We start from the raw sequence: 25,983 nt of genomic DNA, 5'->3' as shown, positions 1-25,983 counted from the left end.
GGTAGCCGTCCCGTGGTGCCCCGCGCGGCGGCGGCGCTCTGGCGGTGGTATCTCGCTGGTGCGGGAGGCGGCGGTCAGGGCTGCGCGGGCCTCGCTCTCTGTGTCTCTTCGGCCGCCCCTCCCCCGCCATGTCCTACAACTACGTGGTGACGGCGCAGAAGCCAACGGCTGTGAACGGCTGCGTCACCGGTACCGGCCGCGCGGGGGGGTGAGGGGCCGGGGTGGGGGGGCGCCCTAGGAGTTGGCTGAGGCGGGGAGGGTCTGGGGGGCAGGGCCGCGGGGCGGGGGCACGGGCTGGGAAGGGTCCGATGGGTGGGTGGCTGGCGAGTGGGGAGGCAGTGGGTGGATGGGGGCAGTCAGTGTGTGGGGGCGAGTGAACAGGGTTCTGGGGGTGCCAGGGGCTGGAGTGCAATCAGGGTGCTGGGGAACACGCGGGTGAGTGAGGACGAGTGGGGTTAAGGGGGTGAGCAGGGTGTTGAGGGAATAAGTGGGGCGCTTGAGGTGTAGTGTGAGCCCCACTGGGGAGACATAACTGCTGGGTTGCTCCCTTGGTTTGCAGCCTTGTGATGCTTTATCTTGCAGGGCACTTCACGTCCTCGGAGGACCTGAACCTGCTGATAGCGAAGAACACACGCCTTGAGATCTATGTGGTCACGGCAGAGGGGCTGCGGCCCGTCAAGGAGGTGGGCATGTATGGCAAGATCGCAGTCATGGAGCTTTTCCACCCAAAGGTGAGTGTGGTGCCTGGTGGTGGGGTGGGGTCAGGGCCGTCTCCAGGGTTTTGGCCGCCCCAAGCAGCCAAAACAAAAAACAAACAAACAAAAAAGCCACGATCGCGATCTGCGGCATCAATTCGGTGGAAGGTCCTTCGCTCCCAGGCGGAGTGAGGGACTGTCCGCCAAATTGTTGCCGAATACCTGGACGTGCCGCCCTCATCCGGAGCGGCCGCCCCAAGCACCTGCTTGACAAGCTGGTGCCTGGAGCCGGCCCTGGGTGGGGTATGGTGCCGGCTGGGGTGCTGAAGGGATAAGATTGTGGAATGAGGGGTGAAATTTGTTCTGATTCAGTGCCAGGAGTTTGGATGGGTTTCCTTTGTATGAGTTTTCCTGAAAGCATGTTGATGTTCCCTCTTCCTAGGGGGAGAGCAAGGACCTGCTGTTCATCTTGACAGCCAAATATAATGCCTGTATCCTTGAGTACAAGCAAAGTGGTGAGAGCATTGATATCATCACCCGAGCCCATGGCAATGTGCAGGTAAGTTGGGTGGGCAGTGCAGTAAAGGGTGGTGGGTTCCCTTTGTGAATGCTGGTTTTATTTTGCTGTTGGCATAGACAAACTATAATTACAAGTCTCTGCCTTGTGGAGCTCGCAACCTAAGGTCCTGATCCTGCAACTGACTCTGTGTCTGTGCCTGGTCTCTTACACTAGTATTCAGACAAAACCCTCCTCACCAGTTGTCAAGCCAAAGCACCTTTCATCTGTTTTCAAATATTGAGGTATAATTGGCAGCTGTGATGCAATGGATTGAGCACAAGACTGGATGTCAGGAGATTTGATCTGCCAGTATATTGCTGAGCGTGTTCTTGGCCAAGATGCTTTTCTGTGCCACAGTTTTGCTACCTGTAATGTGCTAAGAGATCTACAGATAATACCTAGGTCTCAGATCTCAAAGTGCTTTATAAAAGAGGTAAGCATCATTATTCTCATTTTACTAATGGGGATACTGAGGCACAGGTTGGTGACATGTCTGAGTCACTCAAGCAGACATAGGATTAGAACACAGGTCTTGTGTATCCCTGTTCAGTGCTGTATCTACTAAGCCATGTTGCCTCCCTAGAAAAAAGACTGCAAAGTGTTTGTGCTACAGGAAACTGAGAGTCCAGTTATTGAGTCTGGCTGTTTATCTTTGGAGGATGTCATGGCCCACTGGCGGAAAGGACATTGTCTCTTGACCTCACTGAGTGTTCTCTTGCTTCTTTGTTTGGGTCTCTTTCTGATAGTAGTCTCTTCTCTCCCAGGATCGCATTGGTCGGCCCTCAGAGACGGGTATAATTGGCATAATTGACCCAGAGTGTCGGATGATTGGATTGCGGCTCTATGATGGCCTCTTCAAGGTCATTCCTCTGGACCGGGACAACAAGGAGTTAAAGGCCTTTAACATCCGCCTGGAGGAGCTGCAGGTCATCGATGTCAAATTCCTCTATGGCTGCCAGGCTCCTACCATCTGCTTTGTTTACCAGGTACCCTGGGTGACTTCCTTGAGTTGTCCCTGAATAGATGGTATTGGAAATCCAGTGGGCAGTGCTGGGTGTGAGTTGGAGCCCCTGAATGTCCTTGTAATTGTCCAAGTCATTTATGCTGTCCTGGAACCTAAGCTAAGCAGCACTGTGGTCTAGTGGTTAGAGCAAGAGGGTGGGAGGCAGGACTTGACTGACTGTGTGACCTAGGGAAAGCCACCTCACCTCTGTCTGTGCCACATGGGTATAAGCACTCCACGGGAGGTCAAGTCTTCCCTCTTTAGGAGCATTGAGATTCTTGGATGACTGGTGCTTTAGATGTGACTATTTCTCATTAAATGGTTAGCAGAAATGTCTCTCAACATGCATTGGGTAGGTTGAGGAGAGCTCAGATTGGGTTTACAGGTTCTGGCTATTTCTTTATAGAAGGTGATGTTGGGCCCTGATCTGCTGCCTCCTCAGTTGTTACAAGGAGTCAGTAAATCCTGTTCAGCTACAGGTTAAGGCTACTTTTCATTTCTGTAGGAGCCTCAAGCCTGTCTTACTTTTGGGATAGTCTCCCAAAGGGAACATTTCTGAGCACTGTTAAATCTCCACTTACACATCTCAAAACAAACCAACTCTGTGGGCTGGCTGGCTGAGAAAATTGGTGAGAGGACTTTGTCTTTACATTGCCAGTGCAAATCTAGCCCAGGCGGATAGACACTGACTGAAAGTCATTGCTGTCTGATGGCTTCTTTGGTGCCTGTGTGAAATGAGTTTGGTAGCTTCAGTTTAGTTCTTAATGGCTAGATCACATAAAAGTCACGAGCACAAGTAATAATATTAATGTAGCTTTTATAATGTGTATTTCATCAGTAGATCTGCACACTTTACAAATTTCAGAGTAACAGCCGTGTTAGTCTGTATCCGCAAAAAGAAGAACAGGAGTACTTGTGGCACCTTAGAGACTAACAAATTTATTAGAGCATAAGCTTTCGTGGACTACAGCCCACTTCTTCGGATGCATCCGAAGAAGTGGGCTGTAGTCCACGAAAGCTTATGCTCTAATAAATTTGTTAGTCTCTAAGGTGCCACAAGTACTCCTGTTACACTTTACAAAGGAGGTCAGTAACATTATCCCCATTTTACAGGTGGCAAATCTGAGACACATAGTAGAGCTGTGACATAGACTGTGTCAGAACTGGGAATGGAACCCATGTCTCCTGACTCCCAGTCCAGTGGTCTATCCGCTAGGCCACAGTGTGCTAATTGTTGGCAGTCTGAGCAGAGAGGCCAGGGGAGCCTGAGCTTCCCCCTCATCTTTAGCAATGACCTCTTCAGGGCATGTCCATGTAACCACAGTGATGTTGAATCCTTCCATCATGACATTTGCCTGTAATGCTTTTAATCTGTGCTCCATAAAACTTACACATGCTACAGCAATGAGGTTTGTGTAACCATTGCACCCAGTTTGGGATGTTTGTGGCTTCCTTAAAGCTAATAAGTATAAATAATGGCCTTTACACAACAGTCTATAAAGTGCAAATTACCCCTGTGAGATTAAGAAAGCATTTCCCCAATTGTGCTGGGGGGGAAACTGAGGCAGAGAGTGGCAGTGACTTGACCAAGCTCATAGAGTCCATGTCAGAGCCTGGGTAAGAACTCAGGAATTCCAGGTTTGTACTCACAACGTGCCTCTTTCTACCAAAGCAGCAGAGACAAGGTGTGACAAACTGGGCCTGTTCTCACTGTGGTCTGTAAATGCTGACAGGGAAGTGTGGCTGAATAGTCTGCATTGGGGAATGGGAGACAGCCCGAGGGCGCATACCTAAGTGTGTAACACGAGAACCCAGGGAGGGGTTGAAGGCCAGGTGACTCCTTAGCCCGGGAAACTGAACAAAGGCTGTGGGAGGGGTCGCTGAAGCCAGAGTGTGGGAAGCAGGCTGGAGAGATGGCTGGGGGGCAAAGATGGCTCTGACCTCCCAAGGGGGGCTGGGACCCCAAGATGGACCAAACTGAGGGGGTCCCTGTTGTCTGTGCCTGCAAGACCTGTCTTGGACTGTATTCCTGTCATCCAAATAAACCTTCTGCTTTACTGGCTGGCTGAAAGTCATGGTGAATCGCAGGAAGCCGGGGGTGCAGGGCCCCGAGTCCCCCAATACTCCGTGACAACTGGTGGTAGCGGTGGGATCTACTGCACCCCGTGGACGGCGCTTCCTGCAGTAAGTGACTGGGGAGCAGTAAAACGAAGGGGGATTGACGGGGACCAGGCGCGCTAAAGAGTGAGAAAGAGACGGTTATTACCCCTGGGAGTGTGTGACCAGCGAGAAGGACTTTTGCAGTAACAGGGTCCCCCGAGGGGATCGCAGCGAGTGGTCCCAGGGGCGGAGGAGTCTGCAGCTCGACCCTGGCAGAGAGGTGGTGACCTCAAGAAGGGCTGGCACACTAGGGGGCCCCCTGGAAACTGTGGGGAGCTGTGAGCACACAGGCCGGTGAGTGGCCAGCAGGAAGATGTATGCCAAGCGGCTTAAGAGCGACCTGGTGAAGCTGTGCAAGCAGAGGCGGCTGCGCATTGGGAGGCTCACCAAAAAACAGCTCATTGCCCGGCTGGAGGCGGAAGATCGCGCGAATAAACTGATCCCTGTGTCTCAGGGAAGCAGCCTGGCAAATGCAGCGCAGGCACCAGTGTCTGTCCCAGCTGGAAGTGGTCAGCCGGCTGCTGAGGGCTTCCCGAGACCCCTCCTTCCTATGCCTAGGGGAAGGGTGGAGAGGAGCCCAGCAAATACCGAAGGCGCCGTGACCCCCCCGGCCGGCAGGGGGTCCCCCCGGCGAAGCTCGCCGGCCAGCAGAGGATCCTCCCGGCAACGTTCGGCATCCGGGGAGCGGAATTGGCTGGAATGGGAGAAAGAGCTAAAACTGAGAGAGCTGGAGAATCGTGAACAACAGAAACAGCATGAAGAAAGACAGCGTCAGCATGAACGGGAGGAGAAAGAGAGACAGCATCAGCGTAAAGAGAGACAGAGACAGCATGAACGGGAGGAGAATGAAAGACAGCGTCAGCATGACCTGAAACTGGCAAGATTGAAGGGCAGCAAACCCCCGGCTGCGGTAAGTGAGGGGGGACCCAGGACTGCACGGAGCTTTGATAAGTGCATCATTGCCCCATACAAGGAGGGGGAGGACATGGATAACTTCCTGGAGGCCTTTGAGACGGCCTGCGAGCTGCACCGGGTTGATCCCGCGGACAGACTCCAGGTCCTTACCCCCTTACTGGACCCCAAATCCGTGGCATTGTACCGCCAACTGGGAGAGGCAGAGAAAGGGGACTACGAACTATTCAAAAAGGCCCTGCTACGTGAGTTTGGGCTAACTCCTAAAATGTACCGGGAAAGGTTCCGGAGTCAAGATAAAACCCCTGAGATCTCATATCTGCAACTAGCCGCCCGCATGGAGAGATACGCCAGCAAGTGGGCTGGTGGGGCCCAGACGAAGGAGGACCTGATTAAACTGCTGGTACTGGAGCAACTGTATGAGCGGTGCCCATCCGACCTGAGGCTGTGGTTGGTAAACAGAAAGCCAGAGACCCCGCAACACGCCGGGCAGCTGGCCGATGAGTTTGTAAAGAGCCGGTCAGAAGACAAAAGGGAGGAGTCCCAAAGGAACAGTCCCACCACAACGCAGAGAGAGAGTCACCATGGGACCTCCCCATGGAAAAATACAAAAAAAACCCATCAAAGGGGAGCATCCGGCATCAGGACCATCCGACCTACTCAAGGGGACCCATGGGACATGGGCTGCTACCACTGTGGCCAAAAGGGCCACATACGGGCCCAGTGCCCTAGGCTCAGGAACAGACTGAGCAGACCAAACCCACAGAGGGTTAACTGGGTAGAGACCCAGCCCGGCGAAAGGCAGCATTCCCAGGGAAGAGGGGCTGGCAGAGTACCACCTGCTAAGGAGGGAGGAGAGCTCCAGGCCAGCTCCTCTAGGGGGCTGGATGCTCCAGACTCAGGGTTTTTGGTTTATATGGTAGGCGCGGGGCTGTCCCTCCGGAGAGAGTACCTTGTTCCCCTGGAGGTGGATGGGAGAAAGGTCAATGAATACTGGGATACGGGCGCAAAGGTGACGCTGGCCCGGCCCGAGGTGGTGGCCCCAGATCAGGTGGTGCCCAACACCTACCTGACCCTGAAGGGGGTGGGCGGAACACTAGTCAAAGTACCCGTGGCAAGGGTACACCTGAAGTGGGGGGCCAAGGAGGGCCCCAAGGATGTGGGGGTACACCCGTATTTGCCCACTGAGGTATTAATGGGGGGGAACCTGAAGAACTGGCCAAGCAACCCCCAAAAGGCACTGGTTGTAACCCGCAGTCAGAGCCGGCGAGGGGCACTGCGCCCTGGCCTTGGGGGGGGTGCCTTGCCTGAGGCGCAGGACCCTAACCTGGTGGGGAGGGAACGCCCAGGAACACGGCTCAGGGAGGCTGCAGCTTCAGGCCCAGCGGGCGAGGAAGAGCAGGTGGCCATCCCTGTCCCAGCTGCTAAGTTCCAGGCCGAGTTACAAAGAGACCCCTCCTTGCGGAAGATAAGGGACCTAGCCGACCTCAATGCGGTACAGACCATGGGACGAGGTGGCCGGAAAAGGTTCCTGTGGGAGAAGGGGTTCCTGTACCGAGAATGGGCTCCCCCAGGGAAAATGGAGTCAGGGGGGATCAGGAGGCAGCTGGTGGTACCCCAGAAGTATCGCTGCCAGCTGCTGTGCCGGGCCCATGATATTCCCCTCTCAGGGCACCAGGGAACCTGGCGTACCCAGCAGAGGCTGCTACGGAGCTTTTACTGGCCTGGGGTCTTTGTTACTGTCCGACAGTACTGCGGATCCTGTGACCCCTGTCAGAGGGGGAGGAAGGCCTGGGACAAGGGGAAAACAGCTTTAGGACCCTTGCCCAGCATAAAAAATCCTTTCCAGAGGGTGGCCAAGGTTAAAAGGGCGGCTCTAAACCAAAAGAGCCCAAAGCACAGACCTCCAGACTGGAGCGCTGGGAGAAGACCACAGCCCAGTCGGAGCCCCAGAGGTATGGGGGTGGAAAAAGGGCACAGGCCGCATAAACCTTCCCACATGCAAACTGCGAGTGCCATCAAGCACCCCGACCTAAGGGGGGGCGTGAAACTAAAGGGGACTGGTGTAATTCCCACCAAGGAACTGGAGGGATGCGGGGGCATCCATGGGAACGGGGGTAGGTTCGAACTTCCCCAGGTCACTGGCTAAAGTGACCCTGCTCAGTTCGGTCTCGAAGGGGGGAGAGATGTGACAAACTGGGCCTGTTCTCACTGTGGTCTGTAAATGCTGACAGGGAAGTGTGGCTGAATAGTCTGCATTGGGGAATGGGAGACAGCCCGAGGGCGCATACCTAAGTGTGTAACACGAGAACCCAGGGAGGGGTTGAAGGCCAGGTGACTCCTTAGCCCGGGAAACTGAACAAAGGCTGTGGGAGGGGTCGCTGAAGCCAGAGTGTGGAAAGCAGGCTGGAGAGATGGCTGGGGGGCAAAGATGGCTCTGACCTCCCAAGGGGGGCTGGAACCCCAAGATGGACCAAACTGAGGGGGTCCCTGTTGTCTGTGCCTGCAAGACCTGTCTTGGACTGTATTCCTGTCATCCAAATAAACCTTCTGCTTTACTGGCTGGCTGAAAGTCATGGTGAATCGCAGGAAGCCGGGGGTGCAGGGCCCCGAGTCCCCCAATACTCCGTAACACAAGGGGACTTTGGTCTTTCATATAGTCACTAGCAAAACAGGGCTTTGTTTCCACAGACCTAGGGGTTGTAAATGTTTCTAATTAAGAGTGAAGCTATGAATGCCCTGTTTATAATAAATAAACAGTCCTGGTATAAGAAAGGAGGGTTGGTTTGATTTGTGTCTGCCAACAAACACTTAATGCAGCGCAGTAAATTTTGCCCTTGCAGCAGAGTGAGATGCGCATTCTGTCTGACTCATTCATTCTGTCATAAAATGTTTGGTTTGGTTGCTGTCTCTTGGAATTGTGTGCATGTAGGTGGGGAGAGGTTTCCGAGTTTATTTTTCGTGTCTAATTCTCTCTAAATGTATTAATCCTGATCAGAGAATTTGGAATGAGCAGAATTGCAGTGCATGTTCTTAGATGTTGGTGGGTGTCCCTTTTCTTTTCATTTTTTTTAAATGCCAAAGGCTGATCCCACAAATAGGAATAAAATTCCATACAAAAGACTGTTTAAAAAACATCCCAGTTGAAAGGACTCAATATTGGTCCAGAAATGCCAGAGTTAAAATGCATTTTTACTCTGAAAGGCTACTGTTAAAACAGCGGCTTTACACTCAAATCTATTCCCCATTTGTATTCCTTGTAATTGTTTCCTGCTTTACTCTTACTTAAGCTCTTACTGCTCTTTACTCTGGTTAACACTGGTTTGCCAACACAATCAGAAGAGAATCCAACTCATGCTCCTTGAGTTAGAGCATTGCCAACCGAGTGATTTAAGTTCCAGCTGCATAATCTTTGTTGAAGTGCGAGCCGGAAAGAACCCAGCTTAACTTGGATTTTGCAGAGCAGGCAGTTAGTAAAAATCTTTTCCTTAGAAACTGTTGATTGGATCTGAAAATTGTCAAGACACAACACACAGAGAGCCTAACAGTGCCCTTTGACGACAAAAAAAGTAATTTTTCATAATAGAATCATGCTCACAACCTGAACTCTGCCCATTTGGGCACCTGCATCTTTACAATACAGTCTGTAGTTCCTGGATCCCATACAGTTTCGAAATAATAGTGCTGTATGGGTTTTCTGTAACCTGGTAGTACAGAGCACTATTCTGTGTGTCAGATAAACATAAGTTCAGAAAAATCATTTTTGTGAAAAGTACTAGTAAACTGTGCTTACACAACATACTGCAAAATAATAACTTTAAGTAATAGCAAGAGTTTATGTAACCCTCTAGTCAGTGTGTGTTACATGACCCTCTCTGTGCCTGATCCACAGGGGATATGAGTTTGTTACAGCCCCAGCTACAGAGCATGAGTCTCTGGATCAATTTTAGCTTTGGAGGTCCCTGGTTCAGTCCCCCTGGTGTTTCAGTCAGCATGCTGGCTGTCACACTAGCTTACATGTTTGCAGCTAGGTTAGGTTGATAGTTAACTGCCTGATCTCCTAAACTGCATCTGTGGAAGGCTGTCCTGCTGGCTGAATAGAAGAGCAGAGTCCATGGGTAAACTGGATAATGGTCAGGGAGGGGGTCTGCTGAGACCACTGCTTTTTATGCTAGCCTGTATCATCTCATTGTTACTATGTGCTCTTCCATTTGTTGTATCCACCTGTTGTCTCTCAGATTGTTATACTGTAACTCTTTGGGACAGGAGCTGTCTTTATTATGTGTTTGTACAGCACCTAGCACAATAGACTGATCCATGATTGGGGCCCCAGATGCTACTGCAGTACAAATAATGGGTGTTGTCATAAATATCATGAGAGAAAAGGCGACTTATTTAAAAAGACTGTCAGTAAAGAAAATAGTGAAATATAACAAGACAGTCTGTATTTTCATTGCCTTCTGGGCAAGTCAAGTAGCACATCTCTAGAAGGTACTGCATGCACATGCAGTAAGGTTGTAGAAAATTAAATTGTATTTGAGAGAATCGGATAATGTGATTTAGGGCATTGCTTAAACATTTCCACTCTAACATGATATTGGTTGTGGAGGGTCAGACTCCATGCTCCCTGCTGTTTTGCGGCCCCTAATCAGGCATTAGAGCCCTGCAGCCTCCTTATTACTCTGCAAGTAATCTCACTATGTTCATAATCAGCCCCCCACTTCTGTCTGCCTGCTGCAGTGATTTCTGTTGCTTCTCTTTCTGCAGGATCCCCAGGGCCGCCATGTCAAAACATACGAGGTATCCCTGCGAGAGAAGGAATTCAACAAGGGTCCCTGGAAACAGGAGAATGTAGAGGCCGAAGCGTCCATGGTAATTGCAGGTCAGTTCTTCTTTATAGAAGATCTTACCTACTACATCTTGCTTCAGTGGTGATGCTTCACCCTTGTTACAGGTACTCTCTAATGAGGCTGTCTGCATTCTCCCTTTCTGCAGTGCCCGAGCCCTTTGGAGGAGCTATCATCATTGGGCAAGAGTCCATCACCTACCACAATGGCGATAAATATCTGGCTATAGCCCCACCCATCATAAAGGTGAGAGAGTTTCTTTCGAGAATGCTGATCCCTAGGGCCATGGATACAGTTGCTCTTGGAGCCTGGCTCCCTTGCACTTCAGTTTCTACATTGTGCCTAGGTACTGCATGTAGTAAGTTCTAAGGCCCACCTGTACTAAGGAGTCTCCAGACTGGGATTTTAAACTGCTCTCTCCCCCTTGCATGTCTGTGGGATGGGACTCCTCTACTCCCATGTGACAATGTAGGGATGTGGCCTTTGGGCGCATGAATGAGTGTCTGGTACAGTTGTTGATCCCTGCCTTCGGACACTTGAGGGATGTGTTCTATGTTGAAGAAGGCATGTGCCTGGTCCCCCTATAGCCACATATGGTTGGGGCTGCTCTCTGCTTTGAGTGCCGGGGAGAATGCAGTAAAGCCAAAAGCCGGTTGGGGTTCTGGGGCCTCAGAGAAAGAAATACATTAGGTAGCACAGTGAGGTTCGGGCATTCATCCAAGCCAAAGCAGGGATGTAGCTGAATGAGGCTCACAGCAAAGGTAGGATCTGTAGCAGTGAAAGATCTGAAGCTTGAATACAACACTGTGTCTGAGGGAATGCTTGGTTTGGGAAGAGGGGAGCCCAGATGGGGTATCTGAGCCAGGGGGTTTGATCCTAATCAGAGGGGTATGATTCCTGGGTGCAAGTTGTACAGGAAGCATCAACTAGATCACAGAGGCAACAAGGGGAGTGAGTATGTGTTAGACTGAAAGAAAAGCAGAGATATGATCAGAAGGTCATTTGAAGGCTGAGACAACAATGGGTTAGAATGTGGCAATAGATCTCTGGGAAATAGATACAGGCATCATGGCTTGAGTGTTTGACAGGCTGTCAGCTCAGGCTCTTTGGAGGCCCATGCTTTGATGTGTGCTGCATTAGTAAGAAAAGTAACATGTTGCCTGGGAGTCTCTCTGGGCCTTGCCCTGCGGACCTACTACAGGCACATCTGCCCTGAAAGTCAATGGGAGATTTGCTTGGGTAAGGGCTGCAGGAGCATGCCATTAAATCCCAAACCAAATGTCTTGACCAGAAGCTGGGCAGCATCTGTCACTCAGAAAACCACTTGTTCAGAGTCCTGAGACAAAGCTGGCATGCAGCTGTCTGGGCCCAAAACAGCATCGGGATAATTTATCTGCTGAAAGTGCTCAGTCAGCAGAATGGGGGTTTCTGAGGGGGTCACTCCTGAGCTGAGAATGGGCTTAAGAAGTTAGGCCCATTCTCCAAGCTAGGGGGCCCAGTAACTCCAACCTCTTTCTCTGCCTGCAGCAAAGTACAATAGTGTGCCACAACCGTGTGGATCCCAATGGGTCCCGTTACCTCCTGGGGGATATGGAGGGCCGTCTCTTCATGCTGCTTCTGGAGAAGGAAGAGCAGATGGATGGCACGGTCAGCCTGAAGGACCTGCGTGTGGAGCTGCTTGGAGAGGTAGCGCTCTTCCCCCTTGCTGCTGTGCCATGTGTGGTCTCTGCCTGGGGAGTTCATGAGCTGCAAGCACAGCTCAGGGACTTAAATGGAGGGAAGCGAGTCTCCACTGAGACTGGGATGGGGTGGGGTTTAATTCCCTGCTATATTCATAGCTCCGAACCCCCTGAGGCACCAGGATGTCTGTGGGAGTGACCAAGTGTGGGTCCTTTGCTAGTGTCCCCACCTTCAGGGATTGCATTGGGGCTGGTACTTCGGACTGTCATTGTACTCTAAAAGGATTTTCCTTCAGGCTACGGATCTCAACCTCCTTCTAGGGGCTTTCCCGTGGAGCTGGAGTTTGGGATTGGTGTTTGTAGGGCAGAGGGCCCTGCTCTGGCCTGAGGCTTTCCAATGGGCTTGAATTGTGTATCTGCTACAAGCCTCTTTCCCCCTAACCTGATGGTCCATCTGTCTCCTCGCCTAGACATCCATTGCAGAGTGCCTGACCTATCTAGATAATGGTGTTGTCTTTGTCGGCTCTCGGCTTGGGGACTCCCAACTCGTGAAGGTGAGAAGAAGCCCTCTCCTTATCTAGTTCTATCTGCAGCCACGTTTGTTCACCCTTCCCCTCCCTGCTGGATGGGTCAAGGGAGGCTCTGCCTTGCTTCCCATTGCCTCTTGCAGGCCTCTCTGCTCTGTTCGCTGGAGGTTCGGTTCGGTTATTGATAAGAGGTCGAATAAACAGGCTCAGTCAGTATTTATGAATCAGATTATTAGTTAAGGATTGATATAGCACAATACAGAATACAGAAAGGAAGGCTGTACATTACCAAACCGATCTGCAGAAATGTTCTTGTTTCACTCCCAACTAAGTCTCAAAACCTCAGCTCCTTATGTGCCATGGGTCTTTACAAAGAGAGACAAAGGAATTCCTTTTTCAACAGCCTAATTACTTGTGAAATTTCCTTTATGGTATTTCAGTGTACATGATTGATAAGCCCATAGGTATTTTGAACAAAGTTGTTATTATAGAAAATGTCTCTGACAACAAGCAAATTCTGATGAATTAAAAACATCTCAATAGTTTATTATCTTATCAATCACAAAACACATCTGCAATAACAAGTATCCTTCGTCAGTCACAAGTGGTCTCTTTTCTTGGTTTCCTAGACATCTGTTGACTTTTTCTGTGGGTTGATAGGATCACAGCAAGAGATTACACACATTCCATCACGTGGTCACAGACTAAGGTTCAACCTGTGTACAGAGAATATTTAGGTGTATAGATCCAGAATACCAGCACTTTGATTCATGTCCCACAGTGTTCTGCGACTTATGTACAAAGCATTATGGGAGTTTGATATCTGCTAACAGCTCAGATCCCTCCCCACCTGCTGCCCACTTCTGGTTGCTCCCTGCATTTACTTTGGGAGCTAATGACTTTGTGTTCACAGCTCAGTGTGGACAGCAATGAACAAGGCTCCTATGTAGTGGCCATGGAAACCTTTACCAACCTGGGCCCCATCGTGGACATGTGTGTGGTGGATCTGGAGAGACAGGGTCAAGGGCAGGTAATAATGGCTCTGCCTTCCCTTTGTTAGTGCTGAGTGCATCTGCTCCAGATGGGGGCATGCCCACTGCAAAGGGGGAATAGACTGTGCTCCATGCTGGGCATCCAAGCTGCCCTTGTTTGAGCTGTTACACAAGGAGATGCTGGGAGGGAGGATAAGTACTGCTTGTAGGGTATTCTGTGTTGGGAGCAGCGAATGGTGGTGTTGTGAGTGCAAAGCAGGGGTCTTAGGGTGGCTGCTTCCCGTGGATCCCTTCTCCGAAGGAAGATTAGCCCTCCCATGAGACTGCTCTGGAGGATCAGACTCTGGGGTGGGGAAGGGGTGATGAGTCACCTCCAAAGAACTTCCTTTGGGACACAGGGGACACCAGACCCCTTCCCTCTACCAAGACCCTTACCTGGATGCCTCTTCTCATAGTGGGAGGAGATGTCTCTCCCCCCCCGCCCCCCCATACCCCTTCCCCCTCACCAAGACCTTAGCTGGGAGGAATTGGAGGAATGTTAATGGGTACCTGCTCTATCTAGCTGGTCACATGCTCTGGCGCCTTTAAGGAGGGCTCCCTGAGGATCATCCGGAACGGGATTGGGATTCACGAACACGCCAGCATCGACCTGCCAGGAATTAAAGGTGTGTAAATCCATTGGGAGCGCAGAGCATATGTGCCAGCCTTCAGCTCTGCCAGCCTGTTCTACAGGTCTATGTGGTTGTGACCTACAGCTTCAGGGGGGGATCGTGTCCTGCATGAGGCTGGGCAGGAGTATGGGTTGTGTCAAGGGACATCTCCCTAAGCTTTTTCCTGAGATGTTTACTCTGAGTAATAGTGGGATCTTTCCCTGTGCAGGCCTATGGCCCCTGAGGTCAGATTCACATCGTGAAACCGACAACACCTTGGTGCTGTCCTTTGTAGGCCAGACCAGGTAAGGCTCTGGGATTAATGCTGGGGCAGGCTCTGGGTTGTGTGCTCTGCACCTAGTTAATGAGTTCTCTCCCTCTTGTAGGGTTCTGATGTTAAACGGGGAGGAAGTGGAGGAAACTGAGTTGACAGGATTCGTGGATGATCAGCAAACATTCTTCTGTGGCAACGTAGCCCATCAGCAACTGATCCAGGTACTGGTTAGGCCAGTGAGAGAGGAGGGGGCTTCTGGCTGGATTGGAAAGGGCTGTGAGGTATCATGGGAGGAGGCCTACAGAATGTGCTCCCAGTAATGGGGAGGGTGGCAGCATTCCACCTGGGCTGAGTGTCGTTGAGGGTGAATGTGCCCTGCGTCTGAGCTGGAGTGTTTCCTGCTCCTCCAGATCACCTCTGCCTCCGTGCGGCTGGTCACTCAGGAGCCCAAAGCCCTCGTGAGTGAATGGAAAGAGCCCAAGGGGAAGAACATCAGCGTGGCTTCCTGTAACAGCAGTCAGGTGGTGGTGGCTGTGGGGCGAGCACTCTACTACCTGGAGATCCAGCCCCAGGAGCTCAGGCAAATAAGGTGGGTGTGATCCCCTTGCCCTTGCTGGGGGTCAGAGGAACCAGACCTGGTTATTGACCTGTCCATTTCCTTCCTGCCTGCCTGCCAGCTGCACAGAGATGGAGCATGAGGTGGCCTGCCTGGACATTACCCCACTGGGGGACTCTAGTGGCATGTCCCCTCTGTGTGCCATCGGCCTCTGGACTGACATTTCAGCCCGCATCCTAAAGCTGCCCTCGTTTGAGCTGCTGCACAAGGAGATGCTGGGAGGAGGTAGGCGCTGCTTCTAAGGCATTCTGTACTGGGAGCAGTGAACAAAGCTGTGTGTGACACTTAATGGGGCCTTCTCTTTTCCCTATCCCTGCAGAGATCATTCCCCGCTCCATTCTGATGACCACCTTTGAGAGCAGCCACTATCTCCTCTGCGCCCTGGGAGATGGGGCTCTCTTCTACTTTGGGCTCAGCATTGAGACAGGTAAGTACATGGCCCTTCCTACTCTGTTTTTTGAGGGGGGTGAGACTGATCAGATGCCCTTTCTACCTCTTCTGAATCCTCTCTCTGATCCCAAGTGGGCTGGGCTCCATGGCATGATGGCCCCTCCCCTCTCCATCCTGGTCAGGCCATGCCCTGACAGGGCAGGGATCTCACCTGTTTGTAACAACCCTGACATCCCTGGGGAGTCTGATGGGCAGGTTCTGTTCAGATACTCGATGTAATCAGGATTCCTGCTACAGGAGGGGGATCACCCCTTGCCTGCTTTTTGAGGGAGAACTATTCTTCCCTCTCCTGGAGGGGACATGGGGTAGCTTTTTGCGTCAGGCCCTTTGACAGCCACCCTCTGCCGACAGCATAGTGCCTCTGGCCTCCACGTGGGCCCCTTCCAGCTAGTGTGTCTCACGGCTTGATCCCACTCTTCCAAAAGCTCCCATCCCCTTTGGTTGGGCAGCTCCTAACACTGCTGCTCCCTTACTATAGGTTTGCTGAGCGACCGTAAGAAAGTGACGCTGGGCACCCAGCCCACTGTCCTAAGGACATTCCGTTCACTCTCCACCACCAATGTCTTTGCCTGCTCTGACCGCCCCACTGTGATCTACAGCAGTAACCACAAGCTGGTCTTCTCCAATGTCAACCTCAAGGAGGTGAACTACATGTGTCCCCTCAACTCGGATGGCTACCCTGACAGGTGAGCACGCTCTCCCCCCCCCATGCCAGAGGGGAGGGGCTTCTGGACTCTGCACTGGCCCAAGTGAGGTAAGGAGCAGCATGTCTGGAGGGTTCCCAGCTGCATCCTTCTACCTGATCTAGTGTCTGAAGGCACAACACCCCCACGTGCCTTCCCTGCTCAGGTCTGGCTGACAAGAAGGTGGAACATGATGGCATGTTCAGTGAGCACTATACCCACAGGCCAGCTTGCAGCTGCATGGAGAATGGGAAAGGGAAACCCTCCTCCTAGATGCTATCAGACCCGCTCCTCTTCCTCACTTGCACAATCAATCCAGCTCTTTTGTTGCCCTGATGGTTTTGAATGAGAAGACACTTGCCATCGCTTACTTTGTCCCTCCTCATATACCGGCATTGGGTTTTCCCGCCCAGGGTCCCAGTAACCCTTAGAATCAGGAGATCAGTGCTGTGTTAGTCTGGCTGTTCTCCCAGCATCCTAGCTACGCAGAGCCCTGGAGTCAGTGGCTTCCTCTCTGGGCACCTGGTTTACAAGCCTGATCACTGACAGTCTCCTTTCTTTACAGTCTGGCATTGGCCAACAACAGCACCCTGACAATCGGCACCATCGACGAGATCCAGAAGCTGCACATCCGCACGGTTCCCCTCTACGAGTCGCCCAGGTGGGGTGTTAGGGTTACTGGGTGTTAGGGTTTCTGGGTCTGCGCCCTGTGTGAGAGTGGGGAAGGACGATGGGACGGCTCGTCGTCCTCTAAAGAGGAGCCGCCCCACCTTTCCACTGGTGTGTGGAAGTGGTGAGATGGATAAATCGATGAGATTGGTGACTGGCATTCTCAGAGCAGCTTGGGGGCTGTAGGAAGGAGAAGTCTGGGCATTGAGCAATATAACAGCCTAGTGTCCCAGGAGCCACTGTGTTCTCTTCAGCCTCAGCCATGCTCTCTCCCCTCCCCCTGAGGAGTCCTTGCCCACACGGCTTTCTCTGTTTATCCTGCAGGAAGATCTGCTACCAGGAGGTTTCTCAGTGCTTTGGCGTGCTTTCAAGTCGCATTGAGGTGCAGGATGCCAGTGGGGGCACCACTGCACTGAGACCCAGTGCCAGCACCCAGGTGAGAGGAAGCTCTGGGAAGGCATATGGGCTCAGGAGCTGGGCCGCTGGATTAGCAGCTGTTGGAAACATGACTCTTCAAGCCAAATGGTGATACATATTTTCCTTGGCCATCTTTTCATCCCAAGGTTGAGTACGTGGACCCCACTGCCCTACCCCATGGCAGTCTGGGAAGGAGGGAGGGTGGGACTCTTGTCTTAGACTCTTGAATCTTTTTATCTCTAGCAGACTCTGCAGCTTCCCCTGCCACATGTTCCCCTTTTCTCTCAGCCCGGAGCCCCAGGTCTCCTTCGTTTCCCTGGGCCTTACCATTCCGATTGCTCATTAGATGGGATCGCTGATCCATCCTGGGCTGTTTCCTTTTCTCCATGGCTGAGACAAAGGTCCTCTCAGAAGCTGCCATGGAAACTTCCATCTCATCATTCTGTGTGTTTCTTAAAGGCCCCTTAGCCTGAATTCTGTTCTGCTGTTCCATCAGTCTGGCTTCAGAAGATTCTCTGAGGGAGAGTCTAATGTGCTCATGTGCCCCTGAGCAGCTGCATCTGGATTTTCCCATGGGAAGAAATGTTCCCCCATGTCGGAGGCCCATTTGGCCAAGAGGCTTGTCTGGGATCTCATTCATCTTCTTACCCCTGCCCTGCATTTCCAGCTTTCTCTCTCATTCAGCCTCTCTGCTCTCCCAGTGTGCCAGGCCGCTGCGAGTAGCTTGAGGGTGTGATCGCTCGCTCTCTGTCCCAGGCCCTGTCCAGCAGCGTCAGCTCCAGCAAGCTGTTTTCCAGCAGCACCGCTCCGCACGAGACATCCTTCGGAGAGGAGGTGGAGGTGCACAATCTACTCATCATAGACCAGCACACCTTTGAAGGTACCAACCCCAAATACTGCCTTCTTCCTGTCCCCAGGAGGGGGCCCAGCTCACCTGCTGAACACTTTCCCTTGCAATGTACATGCGGCAAAGGGGCGTGGATGAGACCAGCAGTTCTATGAAAAAGAGGCTTTATCAGAAGGAAAGGCAAAGGGATGGGGACTCCTGGAGGAGGGCTGGGTGTAAGGCCAAGGGGGTTATACTAAGCGGAAGCACAGTCAGGAAAAGAGGGGGTCTCCAGGACAGCTCTTGGCTCTGTCACTTGGGCACATGGAGCAGGCTCTTAATTCCTTTTGATAGGCTGGTCCAGTAGCGTGGAAGGGGAGGGGGCTCTTAGTCACAACCCAATTGGTTTTCTCTTTCCTACACCCAGTGCTCCACGCTCACCAGTTCCTGCAGAATGAATACGCCCTAAGCCTGGTCTCCTGCAAGCTGGGCAAAGACCCCAACACGTACTTCATCGTGGGCACGGCCATGGTGTATCCTGAGGAGGCTGAGCCCAAACAGGGTCGCATTGTAGTCTTCCACTACTCAGATGGTAAGAGGGAGAAGGCTGAGTTCCTGTACGGGGTCCTTCTGGCAGCACTCCAATCATCCGAGGGAGATCACCCCTTAATCCCAGAGGATTGGGAATGGACATCACTGCAACAGGCACTTTGGCTTCCGTCACAGGCCTGCTGACAGATGGTTGCCAGTTGTCCATGAGAAAGCTTGTGCCCCCAGACTCTTCTGCTGCTTGGGGGCTTTTGCTCTGCTGTGAACCAACCTCCAAATTATGGTAACTTCTCCCCATCTCCCATTAGGACACAGTAATCCTTCACCCTAACTTCCTTCCGGATCCAGAGTCTGAATCCCATGGTCTTTCCAGTCTTACCTCTCACATCCTTCCGCTACTGTCACTGGGCCAGCAGTTGCCCACAGACTGGTTGAGAAATGGACTTAGCCTTTCTAGGGAAAGAACAGACTTGAGTAGAGCATCTTGTTTGGGTTCCACAGAGGGTCTTGTAGCTGCTCTTGGGGGGGACACAGATGGTAACCAAAGAGTCTATTGGTGCGTTCCAGGGAAACTGCAGAGTCTGGCCGAGAAGGAAGTGAAAGGGGCTGTGTATTCCATGGTGGAGTTCAACGGCAAGCTCCTAGCCAGCATCAACAGCACGGTAAGGCTCCAGCAAGGCCCTGGATATCCCAGGGAAGAGTTTCCTCCAGAGTTGGGAGGCGGCTCAGCCACGAGATTGAAAGAGCTCCTGAGCTCTGGTGTGCTGGGCTATTCTGGGCTGCTGTGTCCCTCTCGTGTTTCTGTGCTGGCCCTGGCTCACACATCCGTTCCCTCAGGTGCGTCTGTATGAGTGGACGGCAGAGAAGGAGCTGCGCACAGAGTGTAACCATTATAATAACATCATGGCTCTCTACGTAAAGACCAAGGGGGACTTCATCCTGGTTGGAGATCTGATGCGCTCTGTCCTGCTTCTCGCCTACAAGCCCATGGAGGGTAACTTTGAGGAGGTATTGATACTCTTCCACCCAGGGTGATTCAAGGGATGGGGGTCTCGATCCTGTGGTACAGCAAGGGGCTTTCAGGAAAGGGAGAGCAGCTTGTGGGGTGAGGAGAGGGCAGTTTGACCAGAGGAGAGCCAACAGAGCTTGGCTTCTCTTTGAGGCGCAATGTCCCTAAGAACAGGATCTACTGAAGCCACCCCTTGGCAGATCTCTGTGGGCTCCTGTGAGACAGGCTGCTGGGGGATCTGGTTCAGTGTCACAGGCCTTGAGGAAAGGATGCTTTGTGCAATATCTGGTGCCTGCCATGGGGCCAGGAGGTGGGTTGTCCTGGCTTCCTGTGGTGGGATCCAGGGTTGGTAGTACAAGGTGTCCTGATGAGAGACCAGCCCCCCTCACAAGCAACATGGGTTGCCCTGCCAGGATCCTTGTTACGTTCTCGGGGTAGGGAATGTGCTGCTGGGGTAGCTGGCTCTCTGGTGTAGTCCTCCCAGGGATCAGCCTGCTTTTCCATCTAAAGGCCCCACCTTCCTAGGCTCCTCCAGAAAGAGCCACTTCTGCAGAAAACTGGCACAGAGTCCCTCTCCTAGGGAGATGGGATCGTGATCCCATCAACTGTTTGGCGTTTGTACTGTCCTGCTGCTCCTCCAAGGGGCCTTGTGAATGTGCAAACCTTCTTCCTCTAGCTCTGACATGGGCTGGCGCTTCCTCCTTCCACCTGACTTTATCGCTGGGCTCCCCCCATGCCATTGTAACCTTGGTGCTGGGTGGGGCAGGGTGGCTCCATGAGGATATCACCTTGGGGGCTCACAGCAGGGCCTGATCTCCCCTGGTGTGTGTCATCCCCTTTAAGATTGCTCGAGACTTCAACCCAAACTGGATGAGCGCTGTGGAGATCTTGGACGATGACAACTTCCTGGGAGCAGAGAATGCTTTTAACCTGTTTGTGTGCCAGAAGGACAGGTAAGCTGGCTCTGGGCATGACGCAGTGCCTGATAATGGTGGTGGGGTGGTACATCCTATCATCCCCTCCCTTTACAGGTGGGTGTTAGCTGGCAGGACCTGCCTCTCTTCTGTGTGTGGAATGTGGCTCTGGGGAGGTGTGTGTGTTAACTCAGAGTACTGGAATGGGGAGCATGCTTGTGTGCAGGGGGACATGTCTCTGTGGTGCCTCTGGTCTGTGTTCTTACCCCGGTGCCTACCAGGGTCCTTGCATTTCAGCGCTGCCACGACCGATGAGGAGCGCCAGCACTTGCAGGAAGTGGGGCTGTTCCACCTGGGGGAGTTTGTCAACGTGTTCTGCCATGGCTCCCTGGTCATGCAGAACCTGGGCGAGACGTCCACACCAACGCAGGGCTCGGTGCTCTTCGGCACAGTCAACGGAATGATTGGTAAGGGGAGTGCTCCTTGGCTGCCTCTCACCCTGCTGCTAGGGCCTGTTGTGTGGGATCTCAGATCCTGGAGGGGGCACTAATATGGGCCTTGAAAGGAAGCTGCTAAAGTGGATTAGATAACAGAGCCCTCCTGGAGCCATTAGTTGGGCTGGGCAAATTGGTTTTTGATGAAAAATTTAAAATATTTGCACAATGTCTGCTCTCACCAGCAAATTTTGATTTTTGGGGGGGCAATTAAAATACTTCTGCTTAAAAAAAAAAAAAATTTTTTTTTATTTAGAAATGCTACTGTGGTGCCTCATGTGAGTTGTAGTTGTTTCTTCATGTTCCCACTCGCTTTCCTTGGCTGGGCTCCTCAGACTGCCTACATGTCCCATGATGTGCTGCCATCCCTCTCCAAGAGGCGACACTGTGGGGCATCATGGGAGATGTAGTCCCAACAGGGAGCCTGGCCTACATGGAATGGGAGCATAAGGTACCTGAACCACAGCTCCCGAGAGGCACCAGCTTTTCTGGATTTTAATCTTTTGGGGTCTGAATTTTTGCTGAAAAATGAAGTTTTCTGTGGAAAATATGCAAGAGAGTGATTTTTTTCACTTCCATTTCAATTTCCTGGGTGGGGGGAGCACTTGTGACCATCTCTACTCATTAACTGCCACGCAAGAGCTTGCTATTCCCAGCCTGCTGGGAGCTGAAACATGTGGCCCAAGGGTTGCCAGGAAACTGCTGCGTCCAGCCCTGCCACTCATTGCCCTCTCCTCTCTTGCAGGACTGGTGACGTCACTGTCGGAAAGCTGGTACAACCTCCTGCTGGATATGCAGAACAGACTCAATAAAGTCATCAAGAGTGTGGGCAAGATTGAGCACTCCTTATATCCTTCCCCATCCTCTTGCTCTGTGCCACCTTCTCTAGCAGATCTAGGAGCTTAGCAATGAAGGTGCCTTTACAGTGGCAGTCACCTAAACCACGACTATGTTAGGCTGTGCTATGAGTGGGGTAGAGGCTGACAAAGCGAGTGCTAGAATGCTGACTCCTGAATTGATGAGCCAAAGCCTAGAGTGATTGCCATAAATTCTCCCACCACCCGGGCTCCTGGAAGTTAACCAGATCTTTGTATAATTGTGACCCACTGTGGTGGGCTCTGGTCACTTGGACATGGTGTCCCTGGCATTTCGAGCTTTGGCACCAATATCCTATGGCAGTGGTCACCAACCCGTCGATCGCGATCAACTGGTCAATCTTGGAGCCTCATCCAGTCGATCGCAATCTCAGAGCCGCGAAAAGTCCAGCGGTGCAGCGGGGCTCAGAGGCTGCCTGCCTGCCATGGCCCCACACACTCCTGGAAGCAGTTGACTGTTGGCACGTCTCTGTGGCCCCTGGGGGAAGGGAGGGAGGAGGTGGCTTTGTGCGCTGCCAATGGGAGCTGCGGGGATGGCGCTTGCAGGCACGGGCAGCGCACGGGGAGACCCGCTGTCCCACTCCCCCAAGATTGCGATCGACTGGCTGAGGCTTCTGGATCGACCAGTTGATCGCAATTGAAGGGTTGATAACCACTACCCTAGGGTATTGGTGCCAAACCTCAAAGTGCCAGGGACACCATGTCTAAGTGATCAGAGCTCATCACAGTGGGTCACAGTTACACAAAGATCTGGTGAACTTCCATAAATTCTCCCACCACCCGCGCTCCTGCTGCTTCTGGGAGCAGCATGGGACCATGGCAGGCAGGCAGCCCTGCCTGAGCCCCGCTGCGCTGCCGCCTGGGAGCCACCTGTGGTAAGCGCCTCCTGGCCGGAGCATGCACCTTGTACCCGCTCCTGCACCCCAGCCCAGAGCTCCCTCCCAGACCCCACAGCCCAGCCTGGAGCCCCCTCCTGCACCCAAACTCCCCCCAAGAGCCCACCACCTGCACCCCAACCCACTGCCCCAGGCTCAGCCAGTGGACACCCCACAGTTGAGAATGTTAACACTGATTTGTGACCATCCCTGAAGGATTTTGGATCTATAATTCACAAATGACACCAATAAAAAGTAAAATTCATGAAATGTCCACTGGATTCTATGAAATTAGATGCAGTGTGACCATATGATGCCTGCACCCAAACACCCTCCCAGAGCTTTCACCCCTCACTCCTGCACCCCAACCCCCTGCCCCAGGCTCAGCCTGGAGCCCTCTCCCACACTCTGAGCCCCTTGGACCCAGCCCAGAGCCTGCAGCCCCTCCCGTACCCCAACCCTGTGCCCCAGCCTGGTGAAAGTGAGTGAGGGTGGGGGAGAGCAAGCGACGGAGGGAGGGGAGAATGGAGTGAGCGGGCCGGGGCCTCGGGGAAGGGGCAAGGTAGGTTCTGGGTTGATCTTAAGTTGAAAAAGTGATCTTGTGCATAAAAAGGGTTGGAGACCACTGCCGTAGGGGGAATGTTTTGAGCTGCTCTGCAGAGTAGCAGGATGAATCCGGCAGTGTGTGTATCTGTTGTATTGCAGTCAGGGTCAGGGATTCCATTGGGCTTGAGACACAGTCCTTGCCCCAGAGAGCTCACAGTGTCTGTCTGTCTGTCTCTCTCTCTCAAAAATACAGGGCCATGATGTAAATCAAATGCTGCACTGGTCGTGGATGTAGCATGTATGTGTGGGAAGCGGGCAGTGTGTGTCCTACGAAGCTGCTGTGCATGCCTGGGGGTGGAGTTCTGTTCTGAGTGGGGTTTAAGGGAGTCTGAGGATGATGCATTTTAAGTGGGTTTTGCTCCTTGACTCTCGCTTGCACCTGGAGATCATTTCACACTGAGCGCAAGACGGAGCCAGCCACAGGGTTCATTGATGGTGACTTGATTGAAAGCTTCCTGGACATCAGCCGGCCCAAAATGCAGGAGGTGGTAGCAAACTTACAGGTGAGATGGGGTCCGAGTGTGAGAATAGGTCAGTTCCAGGTGAGCAGCAGAAGCTCTTGGGAATCTGTTCTCTAGTACTAGTCTTTTGAATGACACTCCTTCACCCTGGTCCATGCAGGGGTGCTTCTGTAAGAGCTGTGTTCCTCCTCTCCCCCCCCAGTCATGCTGCTGTAACACATCTGTCCCTTGTTGCAGATTGACGATGGCAGTGGCATGAAGAGAGAGGCCACCGTGGACGACCTGATAAAGATCGTGGAGGAGCTGACCCGGATCCATTAATAGGATTCGGACTCATCTCCTAGCATCTTCCTCCATGGTAGAATATGGAGTTTCTTCCCACCTGCAGCCAGGGGGTCCCTAGCCAATTGCACTATGACACCAGAGGCTGCGATTATTTTCCCGGGTGGAAGGGGAGAACCTCTGAACTGAAGCCATCTCGCTAGGGACTTGGGGATGTGATTTTTGGCTGGGCGTCACATCATTTCCTGCTTGGGTTCACCAATCCTGTGGACCTTGGCTCCCAACCCAGGACTGGTCATGGCCGATTGCTCCCATTGGGTAACTGCTAGCGCTTGGCTGAAGGGTCACCCCTGCCTGGACTTCCCCCATGGCTCACTCGTTCACTGTTGTCTCTAGTATCTTTTTATTTTATTTTCTTTGATTCATTGTGTTTTGAAGTGGAAGCCTCCTACACCCCCTTCTGCCTCTGTAATGAGGATGGGCTGGAGGCTCTTCTCTGGTGCTGGGAAGATGGGGGAGATACCGTGCTGGCTTGTGGAGGTGCCTGTTTGTCTGGGTGATGAAGCTCAAAGGGTAGAGAAGGCCTCTCTCTCTCCACAGGATTTGTGGCGTGCTCAGGGAGGAAGGGTCTGGAAAGTGAAATCTCTGTGGTTTGGTTTCTGAGTTTTACCAAATAAAGTAGAGTCAAAGAGGAAAGGTCTGGCTCCTGCCTTCTCCTTGTCCCTCTGTTCTGCCATGGGGCTGACTTGTAGTGCTGTGCCCTCCCTGCTCTGTGGGCCATGGCTACAGGAGCCATATCCCTGCTATGCTCCACAGGGAACTCTCACTCCATGTCCCTGTTCTCCATTGCCTTGAGCTTTGTCCAAAAATGATCCTTTGGGCATAAACTTTCCCCTTGTTGTCTCAGCTCACACACAGTCTACAGCGGGAGTTGGACAGATCAGTTTCTGGGGAAGGAGGCGAGAGCCTTTTCCCAGATGCATTCTTCTGTGTGCACACTTTGGAGACAGGCATCTCAGACTTGTCTCTGTAATGAGGAATGTGGGCTTTGCCTCATGCAGAGTGCTTTGAAGGCATTACGGTGCATGCTCCTCTTATAGATCTAGGCATGTACCTAAGTGTATGGTGCTCCAACGTTACCCAAATACTCAAGGGAAAGGTAAGACCTGGAGACCTTTCTAGAATGTTTCCATCCCCTCTGTGGAGCAGAGTTAAGGTTACCATGGGGATGGGCTTGACCAGTGGTTCTCAAACTATTGTACTGGTGACACCTGTCACATGGCAAGCCTCTGAGTGTGACCTCCCCCACATATAAATTAAAAACACTTATTTATATATTTAACTCCATTATAAATGCTGGAGGCAAAGCGGGGTTTGGGGTGGAGGCTGACAGCTCGTGTCCATCTCTCCCCCCCCCCATGTAAAACCTCGCAACCCCCTGAGGGGTCCTGACCCCCAGTTTGAGAACCCCTGTTCTTGACAATGAATCCCTGGATTTTTGTTATAGAATTAAAAGGACAGCTTCACCATCACCTTTTTGCACCTATTAAGGGGCTTCCCATCTGCCCTGCCTCTTGGCTTGCTGTTCTGGCTGTCTCATGCCAAGCTGTGTGGGATGAATTTCTTGGGTTCAGTCTGCTGCCAGTGGGGCAGAGGAGGAGTGTGTTCCCATGACAAGATGCCTGAAAGGGCAGTCCACCCCAGCTTGGAAGCTTTGCCAACAATTCCCAGTAGCATGAGCAAGTGTAAATATCTCTGTGATTAGGAACAACGAGATCATCAGATTGGCTCAGACCCGTGGTCCGTCCAGACCAGTGTTCCTCTCTCTGACAGCCGCCAGCAACAGATGCTTCAGAGAAAGGTGCCAGAACTCCTGCCCTAACATAGTTCTGGCTCACTTTGCATTGTCTCCTCTGTAGATTCACCCCAGCACCTTACTCTGGGTCACGATGTGGCTGA

At 52.4% G+C, this 25,983-nt stretch overlaps 1 protein-coding gene across 1 annotated transcript; it reads left to right on the top strand.

Annotated features, from left to right (window-relative positions):
- Positions 1-42: 42 nt before the first annotated feature.
- DDB1 (damage specific DNA binding protein 1) lies at positions 43-24,720 on the top strand. Its single transcript, XM_054026577.1, has 27 exons — positions 43-189; positions 583-731; positions 1,138-1,254; positions 2,019-2,240; positions 10,097-10,211; positions 10,325-10,422; positions 11,704-11,862; positions 12,326-12,409; positions 13,296-13,412; positions 13,937-14,039; positions 14,254-14,329; positions 14,411-14,519; positions 14,709-14,887; positions 14,976-15,139; positions 15,234-15,341; positions 15,843-16,050; positions 16,613-16,708; positions 17,041-17,152; positions 17,890-18,013; positions 18,387-18,551; positions 19,076-19,170; positions 19,346-19,516; positions 20,361-20,470; positions 20,729-20,898; positions 21,671-21,773; positions 23,661-23,784; positions 23,980-24,720. Exons 1-27 carry the CDS (start codon positions 129-131, stop codon positions 24,061-24,063), a joined length of 3,423 nt encoding a protein of 1,140 aa, XP_053882552.1. The 5' UTR covers positions 43-128; the 3' UTR covers positions 24,064-24,720.
- The last annotated feature ends 1,263 nt before the right edge of the window (positions 24,721-25,983 follow it).

The sequence above is a fragment of the Malaclemys terrapin genome, chromosome 4 (assembly GCF_027887155.1).
Source record: "Malaclemys terrapin pileata isolate rMalTer1 chromosome 4, rMalTer1.hap1, whole genome shotgun sequence".
Lineage (NCBI taxonomy): Eukaryota > Metazoa > Chordata > Testudines > Emydidae > Malaclemys > Malaclemys terrapin.
This window is presented reverse-complemented; position numbering and strand designations above follow the sequence as displayed.